This window comes from Pithys albifrons, chromosome 2, assembly GCF_047495875.1.
Source record: "Pithys albifrons albifrons isolate INPA30051 chromosome 2, PitAlb_v1, whole genome shotgun sequence".
Lineage (NCBI taxonomy): Eukaryota > Metazoa > Chordata > Aves > Passeriformes > Thamnophilidae > Pithys > Pithys albifrons.
This window is the reverse complement of record NC_092459.1, coordinates 79,993,759-80,009,539: the sequence shown is the minus strand read 5'-3', so window position 1 is coordinate 80,009,539 and position 15,781 is coordinate 79,993,759. Positions and strand designations below refer to the sequence as shown.

Below are 15,781 nucleotides of genomic sequence, written 5' to 3'. Positions count from 1 at the left end.
ATCATGGCTTTCTCGGTGGCAGTCTGCTTGTGCTTATGGGATCTGAATAATTCCATAGTGTTTTTCCACGATTGGGTTGCTTTTTCCCAGGTATGATGCTCCTGTTTGTCAGTTTTGCTCCTGTTCTTTGCTCATGGTTCCCTAAGTTCAGAAAGGATATTGAGGTGCTGGAGCGGGTCCAGAGAAGAGCAACAAGGCTGGTGAAGGGACTGGAGCACAAGTCCTATGGGGAGAGGCTGAGGGAGCTGGGGTTGTTTAGCCTGGAGAAGAGGAGGCTCAGAGGTGACCTCATCACTGTCTAGAACTACCTGAAGGGAAGTTCTAGCCAGGTGGGAGTTGGTCTCTTCTCCCAGGCACTCAGGAATAGGACAAGGGGGCACGGGCTCAAGCTCTGCCAGGGGAAATTTAAGTTGGATATCAGAAAAAAATTCTTTCCAGAGAGAGTAATCAGGCATTGGAATGGGCTGCCCAGAGAGGTGGTGGATTCACCATCCCTAGAGATTTTTAAACACAGATTGGACGTGGCACTGGGCGCCATGATCTGGTAAAGGGACTAGAGTTGGACCAAGGGTTGGACTTGATGATCTTGGAGGTCTTTTCCAACCCAATCGATTCTATGATTCTAACTCAGCAAAGCTAAGCATAAAATTTTGCCACAGTGGGAAATAATGGCCTTTTGAAGTAGGCTGTTTTCTTCGAAGCAACTCTCTTGGTTATGTGCTTCTATTTGACTAGAGATCTGGCATAGTAAGTTGGACAAGCTGTTTTAATAGGAAAATCTTTAATTTTACCAAATGTTCTTGTTAATTTCAGACTTTAGTCACTGTCTGCTATAAAAAGTACAGAGGACTTCATACTTCTAAAAATATTAACTCAGAGCTACTGGAAATAAGTTGCACAAAGTTTAGCCAGCATTTTAGCCTATATGATACACAGACTTGTTTCTGTTGCTGCTTCTCTCTACTCTTCTGTGTTCCAAAGAAGTTTCATTTCCTTAAAATGTTTTCTAACTGTTGAAGGTGTTGAAAACTCATCTTCTAGTTATATCCTTCCACTGGGATATTGACAGTGGCTGTACCACGTTGCTTTTGATTCTCTCCAGTGCTGTACTACCTTCAGTGTGTTTCTCTTTAAAATTCCTTTAGATTAAAGGCTTCTTTTCAGTTAAACTGCTGTGACTGAGTCAGTTGGGAATTTTCACGGAATATATCTTTCAGGAGCTCCATTACCCAAACACTTCTCCAAATGAGGGAGTTCTTGAAGTGTGATACATATTCTTGACTCTTATCCATATGAAATCAATAAAATGCCACAATTTAGGTATCTGCCCTAGTACAGTAATAAAAGCTGTGGTCAGCACTAAGAGTCTTCAGTTTCTCTTCCAATGGCTAGAAAGAAAAACAGTCAGGGAAGGGGTCAGTGAATTTCATTGTGGATGAGAAGAAATTGTGTTAAAAGGATTGTAAGTAAGAATCTTCTGTAGCTATTAAAAGTCTAGATCCATGTTAAATTTAATATGCTGCTAGAATAGTAGAAATTTCTATGCCTTACCTTGCCTATATAACTTCAAATTAGTTAGGCTTATTTAAGAGAACATGTTACAATTAAGATAGAGCTGTGTCAGTTTTAATAATGTATGTGTGTGCTTTTTTACAGCATACATAGTCTTAGTGAAGTATTGTCTTTTGACTCCCTTTAAAAAAAGCATTTTATGTACCTAGATATAGTAAAGCAAAACATTAGATATTTTTTTCAATCATTATTCAGATGGAAATAAGTTTTCCTTATACTGACAACTTCTTTTTCACAGACTCACAGAACATGCCAAATTGGAAGGGACCCACCAGGATCACTGAGTCCTGCTTAAGGCCCAGTCTTGAAATAATTGTGGGCTGAAAGCTAAATTTTTTCTTTATTTGGTTTTTCTGTTGGACTCTGTGAATGAAATAGTTACCAATGCCTATTGATCATAAACTGTATTGCAGTATAGAGCTATGGAAGGATACTTCTGCCCTTGTGATAACTTCTCAATACCTCTGCTGCACTGGTGGAATTACATTAAAGTAGCATTAAGACATTGAAATTTGATTTTAGGGGAAAAGAAATTAATCTAGCTTAGCTGAAATTACCAAATGGCTCTTTATTGCTGGGGAATACTTTTGGAGTGTATATTTCCCATTTTTAATTTCCAGTATTTCGCTTTAAAGGTTGAAAAGCTTTTAGGAATGAAATCTATTACATGCATTACTCTGCAGAATACACTGATTCAACTGGCTAATAAGTTGATTAACTTCCTTGCTCTGCATTTTCAGGATACTTCCAGCTTCTATACTTTGTAACAAACTTAATTGGTAATTATGTGTATAATAAAATTAGACTCTAAAATTTATTCAGATGGTTTCTCCACACCAGAATTCTGAATCTGTGTTCCTTTTGGCATTTTTGTTGTACAGCTCTTACTTCAATTCATTAGGCAGGAGAGAACTAAATGGTTTGTTGTAATTGAACAAGTGCTATTACTGTCTAGGGAAAAGAAAAAGAGGGAGGATTTACAATCTACCTAACAAAAAAATAAGTAAATGAGAGAACATTCCTTAGCCTAAAATTGTGATAGTCCTGGATAAGAGTGCTATATTTCCTCAGATATAGAATGTGCCTAGAAGCAGTATAAAGTCTGAAATGATAAACAAATAATTCAAAATTTCAAGGTGGCCACTGCAAGTGCTTTGCAAAATCAACAGTCAAATAGAAAGTGCAGAGCTGAACACACACAATACAACAGTAAGAGCCAGATATACAACTTACAACATGCTAAGTAGGTCACCAGCGTGTATAGAAGTTTAAGATTTCAGTTGATACAAGGTTATGTCTTTTATATATTTGGCATGCTTGGATCTGCACTTTTTGTGTTTGATCTTTGTTAAAATTCTTCCTTTTTGTTTTAATTATGAAAATGGCAACACTGTTTTTCAGTTTTTAAAGGAATACCAGGAAATTTGTAGCTTCAGTCCTCACTGTAACAATCACACCCTCGTGTATGCCATCAAAAATGTTATGTGCAAAATGGCTTTCTTTGTGCTAAAGCTATTTCTGTTGCAGTTCCAATTACTTTATAGCACATATTTAATAACTGTAAATCAATAAATAGTGCAGGTGTTGGAAACCTTTTTTATAACCTTCCATCACATTTCTTCTTTTCTTTCTCTAACTTAATAATTTTCCTGTTCTGACAATCGTAAATAGAACATGGTGGCAAAATTATTCCAAAATAACTAACTAACTAACTAGCTGAAAATTATGATGTAATCTCCCTGTAATCTCCCTGCTCTCCCTATTACAATTTTAGAATCTTTAGCATATGTCTGAATGTATGAATGTACTTTTAACCTGCATTTTTATATCCAAATGTACATACTTCATTCAGAACTAGATGTATGGTTTGGTGACAACTGTTAGGTGCTATAATAATATGAAGAAGAGTGACTGTAGTATCACATATGTATTAAAATAAACTGGCTTGAGAACTCATAGTTTCTCTGGCAAACACAGAACTGTTGTTAGTTGCTTCTAGCTGGTCATGTTACTTTGAAGTTACTATTTTTACTTGAATAGTCTTGTTGGAAATAAACACTGAAGATAATGAATTTTTCTTAAGTCACAGGGTATCATCTCTCAAATTCGAATTGGGACACTTGTTAAATGGAAACTAATACATTTGTGTTGCTGACAAGTATCCTGAAGTTTTAGAATTTTCTAAGACTGCTGCTCAGCTACTGGATTAGTCTATTTCATACAGAAAAATGCAGTAATCCTTTAGCATAGATATGAATGTAGGACTACAGGAAGTTACATTATAAATTTTTTGAATGTGTTGACCTTTATTTTGAATTACTTTTTATCCATCAAAACAAATAAAACTCCTAAAACTTAGTCAAATTAGCTCATTATTTATGAACGAGACCACAAAAGAGACATAAATGCATAAATTGAATTAATTTTGTATTTCGCTTTATTTGGATGAAGTTCTATGTAGCAGCATTTGTTTTCTATTTAAATATTGCAAAAAATGGGTGAAAAAGACTCCACAGATTGGGAAATTTACTTATTCTTTTCCCAATTTTGTAATATGTGAGGTACATCAGGAAGTTAAACTTGGTTGCTTAGACTGGATGTGTCTTGTGTTGGCATTGGCTGTTAAAGCTGTTCACTGTACAGGGAGCATGTTACTGCAGGGAGGGCTGGTGTCACCTCCAGGGATTGGTGCTTAGACAGGAATGAACAAGAGGAGCAATAGACATACCTGCAGGTATGCCATATTCCTCCTCATCCTGCAGGTATGCCAATTTTATACAAGGTGGCTTGGCAATTGGAAAAGAAAGGGGAATGCAGATACAATGAACAAAAATTGAAGTATTTTCTTTAAATCATAGCGCAGTTTCTGTTTTCTGTGAAGTCTCTGCTTATACAAATATATGCTGCCGAAAGGTTCAGCTTGCTAGGAGGTTTGTTTAGGTTAAGAATGAGGTGATATACCTCTTTTAAATTGCAACTGTCAGGAAGTTGACTTCTAGTTCATAGCAGCAACTTTTTAATTGCATTTTGAAAAGTCACAGAATCATCAAGGTTGGAAGTGACCTGCAAGATCACTTAGTCCAACTATCAACGTAGCACCCCTAAACTGTATCCCCAAGTGCCACATCTAGAAGTCCACCTGCTGAAAATAGTTGCGGTCATCCCTACACTCTTCTGTGCCATGTGAATAGTGTAGTTTTTCTACAGGCATAAAGTGGGTTGTGGTAAAGACAGATTAAGCACATCATTGTTTTTTGGTTGGTTAGCTTTTGGGGTTTTTTTTATCGACCTTGCCATTTCAGAATTCTCATCTACTTGATACTTTTAGCAGTGAAATTAAAAAACTGCATTGTTAAGGATTTTGCTGTTTATGTTTAACTTATAAATGATAACATTTTCTGTATTTCTGTTTCGTTGATTGTTGGCTCCTGTGGTAAACCCCAAAACATTGTAACATGGTCCATTTGGTTTTAAGTAGGATACAGAAATCTACTCATTAATCTTTGCTTGAGGACTTACCCAAACTTTCTTAGCACAGTAAATGTAGCTCGCCGTTTTGGAGAGCATTTGAATTAAACAGCCAAACTGTGCTTTTTTAGATATTTTTCCAAGTTCAGAGGGTGATGTTTTGTCCAGTAAGATGCTGACAACCCTCAGAGCTTCACCTCACATTTTTTAATTGCAGCTGAAACTACTGGCAATGTGTAAGATTAATACTTTTTGCTGAAAGAATTCAGTTAAAAAAGTGTCTGCAAAGTGCTGTTACTTATAAAGTATGTTTGCATTGTAGCAAAGAAATACACTGAATACATAGATTTGTTTTTATAAGCCATAAGCAGTTGTTTATTTGCTAGCAGTATGAATGTGCTGTTTTTGTAAAATGCTTGTTCACCTGTTCAGTCCAAGTTTTTTGAAGAACTAGAATTTTTTCATTTCAAAGAAAAGTTACTGAAGTACTGAAAAATATAAGGTGGAACCAGAATTCAGGTATTTTAATGGTGTATCTCAGTGGCTTAAAGCAAAATTTTGAGGAAGTGGCAGAGGGAGAAGTACAGAATGATGCTGTTGCATACTTTTTTTTTCCTCTGGTAACTGAAGGTTAAATGAGTAGCAAGCAGAATGCCTTAAACAAGATTGGTATATTGATTAAAACGCTGATTTAACAGCTCGCTTTCTCCCTTTGGAAACCTGGAAAAGATAAGCCAGCTGCTGTCTAAGAGTGCTGAGCGTCCACTGAGAGTACACTATCTATCATCACAATATGGTGATGAGAGGTGTTTTATGTTTGTGTTAATTTCCCCCACTAAATCAGTAATTATTACAATCCTGTCCCTGCTGTTTACCCTGCAGCTGTTTTTCCATTTGTCGAGAGAGCGGGTGTTCTCAGAGGACCGCACACGCTTCTATGGTGCAGAAATTGTCTCTGCCCTGGACTATCTGCATTCTGGGAAGATTGTGTACCGTGATCTCAAGGTAAAAAAAAAAAGAAAGGAAAAAAGTAATCAAATTTTTGTTTTTGCAGAGACTATGGGGACAAACACAGAGTAATTATAAAGTTGCACCATTCAGAGTTAATGGGAAAAAAAAAAAAGTGTGTTCAGTTTCAAGTTCTGTGTGTGCCTGGAGGAAGTAGTTTGATACAGTAATCTCTAGACTGGGACATTCCCTGACTTGAACTTGTTTAAAAATGAAACAGTATACTGTAGTACCAACACCTGAAGGAGATTTAAACTTCTCATCCTGCCCAACCCCTGCTCTGTCACTTATAACTTAACTTGGATTTCAACACAAATCTCAAATACAAATCTCTGTGTTGCAAACAGGGGAAATGCTGAATTGGGACAGTGTGACTGCATTCTCTTTGTCTCAGCAGAGAGATATGTTTTTACATGATTTGAAAACATAAAACAGTTGAGATTGTTTCAATAGGAAAAGACTTCCAGCATTAATTTCAAAATCATTTTGTCTTTCTTATCTTGGGAAAAATTTATATTGTTGGAATGTAGTTTGTTTTAGATCTACCTGCAGTTATGTGTCCTCTGTTGCCTGGTACTCTGTTGCTCCAGGTACTCTGTGACACAGTATGACCCTGTTCTGTGGAAAATAACTTCTGTTTTCAGCATTTCACATTTTCACATTTCTTATGTGAAAAACTTACGTGGGAGGAATCTCTAAATTCCATGATAAGGCTATTTTATTTCTGTGTCAAACCTTTAATTTCATGTACAGGAAATTGTGCTTTCTCATTGTATGTCCACACTAGTGAAGTTCATTCATGGAATCCTTTGTACAGGAACCAAGGAGAAGGAGACAGTGGTAGGCAAGTTCCACTCAGGGAGGCAGACAGAAAACAAAATACCGAGTTACCTGTTTGTAGCAGAATCTGTCATAATAACAAGAAATTCTGTGACATGTTGGAAAAATATAGAATTGCCTAGTCAAGGAATGATAGGTGAATTTTTATTTAAATTCTAAATAATGAAGAAAGAGGAATTTGACATAATTAATCTTCTATTTCTGGTGTCATCTACTTAGTGTTCTTCATATGACGCATTCCACATATACCTTTGAATTGAATTCAGTCTTTATGCAGACTTAGAAAGACAGGGCTATGGTTGGTCTGTTGGTATTTTTACTACATACTTAGAGTTTGAAAAAAAAAGGAAAAGATTTTCTATTGAGAAAAGTTGTTCAGAATACATTTTCCATTGTTTTGGTTCTATCTGTATTTTAAGTACTTCTAATTAACAACTTTTGGGAAAGTGATATTAGGAATTTAACAGGCTATATTCTGTTTTCACATTTCAAAGCAAGAATTGTGTGCTTAAAAATCATGCAGAGGTACATATTCACAATTTAAGAAGTGTCCTTTGCAAGTAAACAAGAAGAAATTTACCTCAGGGTCTTGGTTTTTTTATCAGTAGCTGCCTTATCCCCACTTCTCTCTGTTATTGAAAAGGTTGTGGAAGATGGAGGTATCTTAAGGATTTATGAGTAAATGCTGTTTTGTGACAGTATAGTAAGTAAAATGTATCTTGATAAGTGAAGGTCATGTTACAGCCAAGGAATCCTGTGAAGTCTTACCAAATGATAGCCATGATTGCAACCTTGAATTGCTTGGTTGCATCTTCAGAATATTTAGAAAATTGTTTTTCTTTTGTTCTGTGGAAGATACACCAAACTTGTCAAGCTTCAGAATGAAAGGTCATGCTTTGGTTGACCTGAGATTTACTGCTGTTAACTGTATGAAATTATTAAATAATTATTTGACTTGTATGACAGTAAACACTGTGAAATACTGTAATGTAATAGATGCTGTAATTTTTTTAAATTAAAAACAAATTACATTCCATTGCAAGAGATAATTGTCTTTTTTAAAAAACTGGTGTAATGCTTCAACCTGTTAAAAAATACTAAGGGAACATTTTTCTCCCCAATACACAGTTAGAAAATCTAATGTTGGATAAAGATGGACACATAAAAATTACAGATTTTGGACTCTGCAAAGAAGGAATCACAGATGCAGCAACTATGAAAACATTCTGTGGTACTCCAGAATACCTGGCACCCGAGGTATGATTTAGAATATATTCTTATAATACAGTGTAAAATGTTTTCTTTTCCATTTAATTTTAGACTGACAGTTTGCCTGATTAATACTATACAGTTGTTATTCAGAATGAAATAGTGGCGATTGTGTGTGTATTGATGCTCTGCTTACCAGTGTTTGAAAAGGCCTCTAATGTGCATTTTCCTTCTCATGTTTGCCTTCCTCTGTTAAAGTTTTTATCTTCCAATGATTTCTTAAAAAATAATTTTCCATCTGTCTGTCACTTGGAACATACAATCCTCCTTAACTGAGCTGTGTAACAGCATTTATATAGATATCGTCAGTGGAGGCGAGGGGGAATAGCGAGGTACTGAGTTGGATGGAATTTATCCGAACTCCCCAGTTGCAGGGAGAGGGAGTTGAAATTTTAGATATTTCTGCTAAAGACAGTTAAGTGTATCAAGCTGAGAACTGGTTGAAGTGGGCACCAAAACTTAGCTGTTTCCTAGCATGTCAGCAGAAGGGACATCACAGGGTGTGCCACCCCATCTTTACCATTAGCTAGCACTCAGAGTGCCAAGTATCACACTTCTCCAGGACTGATAAGAAGATGGACATGAGGGCATTGTTTTGGTTCCTCTTGCAGTCTCTATTGGCCACTTGAGAGTCTGTTGTAGAAGTTCAAGTCATCCAAATGATCTGCTCCAATATTATTAGTGCTGACAGCTTTACCACTGATGCCTACTAGAAACAAAAAAAGGCATGGGAGGCATTACCAAGGTTGTGGTTTTGTCCTGTCTGGCTTCAGTCAACAATACTGATTATGATATTCAGAAATGTAATTCTGACTTTCCCTGGGGGTTGCCAAATTCAGCTCCAGTACTGATATGAAACACAGCTTATTTTTTTTTTACTTGATGCCAAGGATTCTACGAGTGCTGAATTAGCTTATTTCCACTCTTGTGAGCATTCAAGATTGCTAATTGACATAGTGCACACCTTATACTGAAATAACTTTCTAGTGACCCTAAAGGCTTTAAAAAGGCCCTTCAGTCCTATCATTTGTTTTAAGAAGGATTTGAAGGTTCTCCAAAGGATTTCCCACCTCTTGCAGCAACTCAGGACCACAAGAAAGTCTTGTTACTACATACTGTCCATGAAGAAGAATGTGCCTTAGTTGGAAGGGAGGAGGCTCTGATTCAGCATAGCTCTTTATTGTCTTATATTCAGCAGAACTGAATCCTGAGCCCTGGACCCTGTGTCAGCATGCCATTCAGATTGCATTTTGGTTTTTATTCTAAATCTTAAAATTAAAGCCGTTCAGAAAAACTGGTATACATCATCTTCTGGATAGTGCTGGCTGGAAATTAAGATGTTAGGATGATTAAGTTTGCACATTTGAGAGTCTTTCTAAATCTCTTAAGTTTGATGTCTCGTCCAATTTGCACTCAGGAAGAAAATTGAAACTCATAATAATTGGTTATAAGTCAGTATGGTATGTAGAGTTAATGACACCATTTTGGATCATAGGAGGATCTTTTGATGCATTTTTTCTCCAATAGTAAAGAAAATACTAGTATTCTTAAGAGCCAATAACTTTCTCTGCATCCATCTGGTACTGTCTTCCTTGATTCTTTCAGCAGTGAAGGGAAATTTGAACAGTCATGTTCACGTGCTGCAGGTTTGAAGTACCTAAATAATTTTGGTTGCCTAAATGAGTTCATTTCAGCTGTTTGGTGAATCACCAACTAAGTGAGCTGTGAGGATAAACTCAGTGATACCTGGCCTATCCCATAGACCCCAAGGGAGATTTGGATGCAAATTATTGCTATTCTGTTTGGCAATTTCTGACCTCTCCTTTGTGTTTAGTGCAGAGACGCTCGCAGTTATCTACATAGGATTCCAGAATTATTTTTGGCCTACTTTGAATCTTTTGTGGCCACTTGGAAGAAGTTACAGATCTGCCTGTTTGGCTTGGTAGACTGAACCACTTTTCTTGTGTGTTCTGGCTCTTACCCCCTCATGGTCAGCAGTCTTGAAAACATTTTCAAAGAGTTCAGGTATCCCTTTCAGTTGCTTTCATCTGCTTCTCTTTCTCTCACTTTTGAAAAAATGTTAGCTCTGTTTCAGCAAACCTGGCAAGTGTTTGTTCTGGGTTTCAGACACTTAGCACAAGTTACTTGATCCAGTTTGCTTTTCTAATCTCTGGAAGTCCCACTTCTCTTCTCCACCTCCCATTATGAGTATTTTTGGAGACCACATTGTAAAAATTTATCTTGAAGGAAATTGACTCTTCCTGAACCCTGGGAACTAGAGAACTCATTCCCTTTTTTCTCAGAGATAATGCGTTTAGAGCAAGCAGCATAGACAGGTTACTGATATGGAATAAGAAGACTTAACACCTTTATCCACACATCCTTATTTAGAAGAGTGAAGTTATCAGTATATGGACTACATTGCTAAAAATGAACTTTCCGTTCATACTCTCTGCTACTACAATAGTGTGTACCAGTGCATCAGCTGCATAGTTGCTCACCTAAGACAGTTGCATCTATTTTTATGGCTGAAGCAGCTGACTGGTAAAGGAGCCATCAAGAGACTGGGTCTTCTAGTCTGTGAGAGTGTGTGTTTCAGAGAATGAATGTGCGCAGTTCACTTCTCTTTGCTGTTCAGGCCACAGAAATTATTACCAGACACAAAAGGTTTAATACCTTGTGACAAAATTCAGATCACGAGAACTAGATGTTACTACTGGACTTTAATCCTGTTCCCATGGTGAATTCCTGCCTGTCTATCCCAACAGAAATGTCAGCATATAGCTGTGTTTTGCCTGGTTGTGGTGAGTGTAAAGACAGATAACATTTTTAGCCTTTCTTTAGAAGCAAGATATTCTCTTCTTACATGGAGAAATCCATTCAGCATCCATCCTTTTAATAATACCCTTGCATCCTCCTCTTTCATCTCTGTCTGTTGTGGTGGGTGCATACCTTCTTTCAGGCCTTTTAGTTCAGCTTCCCGTGTACTTGTTGGCTGGTGGTAGAGGACACAATGTACTCTGTAACATGCAGGGATAGCCTGGGGCTGCTGACCACCACTCAGGAAGCAACAGTTCAGGTTGAACTGGCAACTATATCCAGCCTGAGAGCTGACTTAATATTTTCTTTTGTATTAATTCAGTTTTGTGGATTTGATACCAAACAAGAGCTTGGTTCTCCAAATGCTGCACCATTGTTTGAGGCATAGTCTCCTCCTTGCTATTCCATTGTTTCACAAAAATTAGATTGCAGTTTCTAACAGGAAAACAGGGAAGGAACTAAGCCAGAGTAAGGTGTATTTCCTCCTTGCCTGATATTCTCTCAGATGAAGGTGTCCTTGTGGATCCGTACAGAATTATTTCCCAAAGTGATTTCAGAATGGCTTTTGATCAGGAAATTAGCATACCTGATGCTGCATTTTCCTCACAAACTTTGTTTCTGAGATCAAAACAGTCCTTCCAACCCTCTGTTGAAATGGCTCTTTCACAGGGCCTGATCTTTCATATGGGACGTGATACTGACTGTGTGGATAGTTGGCAGATCCAGAAAAATGCCCGTCTGTGAAGAGATGAAATGGATGGTAGGCCACAGGAAAAAACTGTAATGAGCTCACCAGATTAGAGTGAATTTTTATCTGTGAATATAGAATTCCTTTTCTAGACTCCACTGATATATCACTTGTGGAACCTATATGGAAGTTTGTGTACCTTCAGCACACACTGTGTTGCTCAGGGTGTGCAGGGCTTTTGGCCAGGTGGTCTGTAGGTACATTCCCTTCCTATTCTCCTCTCCTAGTCCTTTCCTGTTATCCAATGCCAGTGTTCTATAGTTTAAAGAAAACTAAAACAACATTGGCTATATTTGTCTTACATTGCTGTATGTCAAGCATAAAAGATAGTGGGGTATGAACACATCCTCCAGGAAGGAAATAGTTGTCATGGTCAAATAGCAGGGCTTGTATTTGTTAACCACACAGATACAGCTTTTATCATACATATTGAAGAATGAGTAAGTAACTTTTTATTTGTGAAACTATATGATCTTTTGAGAATGATTTGGTTGTCTAATAAATAGTGAAATTTCTCTTATCATCTGCAGTAGGAACCTAACGCAAGCTTCATTTTTGTGTATGTGTGCAAGTGTAATGGTAGTGCTTAATACTTCTCTGCTGTAAGAATCTGTGGTATTCTCTGCTTGAAAGGTATAAAAAAGTGTTATAATTTCTCACTTCTTAGTAGTTTTTCAGGAAGAAGAGACTTCCTGAGGAGTATATTTCTGTTGTTATTCTTTAAAGTAAGCTGTCAAATTAGGGATCATTGTGGTGTCAGAAAATATTGATCTATCCAATGAGAAAAAGATGAATTGTGATCCCATTTAGGAAACACAGATGTGTTCTTGACTCCTTTCAGAAAAGATGTTTCTTTTGCAGTTTTGCAGTGTTGAAGGCAGGACAGGACCATATGTCTTTTATAGACGGTATCACTTGCTTATTAAAGAAAGGATAAAACAGAGAAAGTACTTGTAAATATACCTGTGAGGCATTTAAAAGCAGTTTGGATTTTGATAGTGTTCAGTTGACCATTGAAGATCAAAGACCTGCTAATACAGACCTGTACAGACTTTCTTCAATAGAACATTCAGGTAATGAAGCAACTTGGGCAGAGAAATGAAAGTTCTTCCAGTTCTGATAACTTATAAGGGTGTTTTTGTAGATAAGATCACAGTTTCTGGATCCCTGCATTTCAGTTCGAGTTCTTGGGTCTAAGTGCACAGTCTCCATTTTAGGAGAGCCGTCAATGTGGTACTAAATTTTGGTGTCACAGGAGAGACTAGTTTTAAATACCAGAGATTACTTTTGAAGCTTTTAATCTTTTTAATAAAACGAGAGAAGTTGTTTTGACTATGTAGAAGTCTGTAAGTGACTTCATGAATGTCATTCAAAGCACTCCTCAAAGATGCAGGTGATCAATAATATGTAGGTGTATTCCAATACAGAGAAAATGGTAGGACATTGTTATAAATACAGATTAGATACAGAATACAGATTAGGTAGATAAATATGGACAAGATTGTACATATGTACAGATTAGATGGATGCATTCCTATAGGAACAGTTGCTTTTTGTAAAAAAAAAAAGGCAAACTATTTCAATATACTTTATGCAGTTGCTATTGCTTAAAGATATGTGACAGTAAATAAAACTAGAGCAGATTCTTAGCCTTTATCCATAGACATGAGAAGATGTGAGTGTCTGAAAACTTATTTTAAAATAAGACCAGGGAAGATGACCAAAATATAAAGATCAATTCCACAATGCTTGTTTGGCTGGTATTTTTTTGGTGATCATTCTTTTAAAAATGGGAGTGATTGAGATCATGTGTGATCAATTATTTCCCTTAGTTTAGAGAAGTGATAGAACTCTTTTATCAAGAAGCAACTGTCTCTCCTCATATTTCACTTAATTTCTTACAGCTTTTCTATTTGGGAATAATCTGGCTGTGATATAATGTAGAACCTGGCCATCAAAGTTCAGTGAATTTCAGCAGGGGAAAGCATGATACCATCTACTGCAGGCATGGTTCTAGCAAGAGAAAAAGCACACTTTTCCCGTGATTATAGGAACTGAATTTGAATTTTCTAAGAATGTTGTGGTAAATACAGATTATAAAAAGTTGAGATAGACTCAGAAAAAGCATTTTATCGCTGATGCAACTATACATTTATTTAATTCTTTTAACACTTGCTTGTATTGGATCGGGATATTTGCCAAAGGCAGTCTGGTAGGTTTTTGGACTGATAATGTGATGATCTTCTACATATCTCGTCTAATATGAATTGCAATTACATTTTTTCTTTCTGGGGATAAATGTGATTTTGGGCAGGGAAGAGAGTCTGAACGAAAGACAGTTACATTATTTTGTTAATTTTCTATTGATAAAACTAATAGAATGAGTTGGAGAGACACACAAATTGCAGGAGAAATTGATAAGCAACTTAAGAATGAAGTGAAGCTTGTTGAGGAGTTGTTTGTTTAGGAATATAGAGGAATGGAAGGACAGAATAATTTTTATCATGGCTTATGCAATTTCCTTTTAATTCCCTTTAAATTTCATTGGAATTTAAGGATAACTGAGACATCAAAGTAACGTGCTTTTTGAAATTCTGTGCAGCTTTTGAATAAATAATAAGTATGTGCCATTATTTTTCACCTTTAGAATTACTGGATGGAAAAGGGAATTTGTAGAAAATGGGACAAATTAAGGGAAAGCTGCTGTTAAGCTGCTGTGACATGGCATATGCATTCACAAGGTTATAAGACCAGTGTGAACTCCCAAGAGTTGGAAAATTACTGTAAAGAGAGACAATGGAAAAGAAACTTTATGTTAGGCTCCTTCTTCTATCATGTTCTAGAGGGCAAGTTCTCACTCATATTTTGTTACCTCTGGTGAGTACTAATGAATATTGGCTGGTTAGGGTTTATTTAGGGGAAGAGATAGTTGCTGTTGTGGTTGTACTTCTTTTTATTTTATGCACTTCTATTAATTCTTTCTTTAGAGGAAGGGTAAGGAGACACTTCACCAAATGGTCTGCACTGATAAAAACATACTGGTATTCTGGTTCATAATGGTATTGCTAAAGACCTGAGAGACTTGTAGTCGTCATGCTCTAAAAAGATAGAAAGAATTTTGTGTATGAAATTCTCTTAAAGTGAGTCTACTGTGTTTTGCGTGGTTTGGATGTAAGTTTGGTTCTCCACCTTTTGTTCTTTTCATGTTAAAGCTCTACTAAGTGCATTTACAAGCAGAAATGCTGTGTCGTGTGTGATGGAGTCCTGGAAACAGGGACCTCTGTCATTCAACTTTTGTGCCTTGATGATATTTTCCAATTACTTTTCACCTAGAACTAGAAGCAGTATCTGCTGCTTTGTTAAGGAATTGCATTAAATTTCCATACAGTTCTACCCTTGGCTTAGTGTCTTTGTTTCTCCAAGCATTTCTATGAGATTTCTTACACACTTGTAAATACGAGTCCTTTATTCCTTGCACTGTGTGCCTTGGAAAGAAGACACAGGCAGTGACTGTCCAGAAGTAGGCTGCTTGTAGCATCTCATCCTGTGCCTCAGGCAACATAGTGGAGACAGACTCAGTCAAGATGGATGTGTGAACTCGTGTGGATATATTTCTGGGGTTTGTTCCTCCCTTTGACTATAATCTTTTTTAGTGCTGAGCTAATTATGTAGTCTCAGTTTTACTGTTGAGTTAGAGTACCTGATCAACTTTCCAACTGTAAAACAGTTTGAAAATCAAATGTAGCTTACATGCAAGACCCAACAAAATTAGAAGTGTTAAGTACATTTTGGCAGTTCACTTTTATTATGCCCAGTCCTCAAATGTACCAGCAGACAATCATCTGAATGTTAGTTATTTTTCACATGCTTATGTGATCACACAAAAAGTACATGCTAAAAAGAAGCAGATGGTGACAGATGGGGAAGGTTGAATAAGGTGGTTTTGGAAAACCTAGAAAAATGCACTTCTGTAATAGTGTAAAAATAAAAATTCTTTGATCGCCAAGTTAGAATGAACAAAATGGAGTGCACCCCCAAAACCCCCTGGAAAAAAAA

At 36.7% G+C, this 15,781-nt stretch overlaps 1 protein-coding gene across 3 annotated transcripts in view; it reads left to right on the top strand.

The window, feature by feature from the left end:
* Positions 1-15,781, top strand: part of AKT3 (AKT serine/threonine kinase 3) — a 151,762-nt gene that overhangs the window by 108,353 nt on the left and 27,628 nt on the right. For all 3 annotated transcript variants that reach the window (XM_071574985.1, XM_071574976.1, XM_071574994.1), the window contains exons 9-10: positions 5,923-6,045; positions 8,017-8,145. In XM_071574985.1, coding sequence (XP_071431086.1) covers positions 5,923-6,045; positions 8,017-8,145 — 252 coding nt within the window. The remainder of the gene's footprint in view (positions 1-5,922; positions 6,046-8,016; positions 8,146-15,781) is intronic.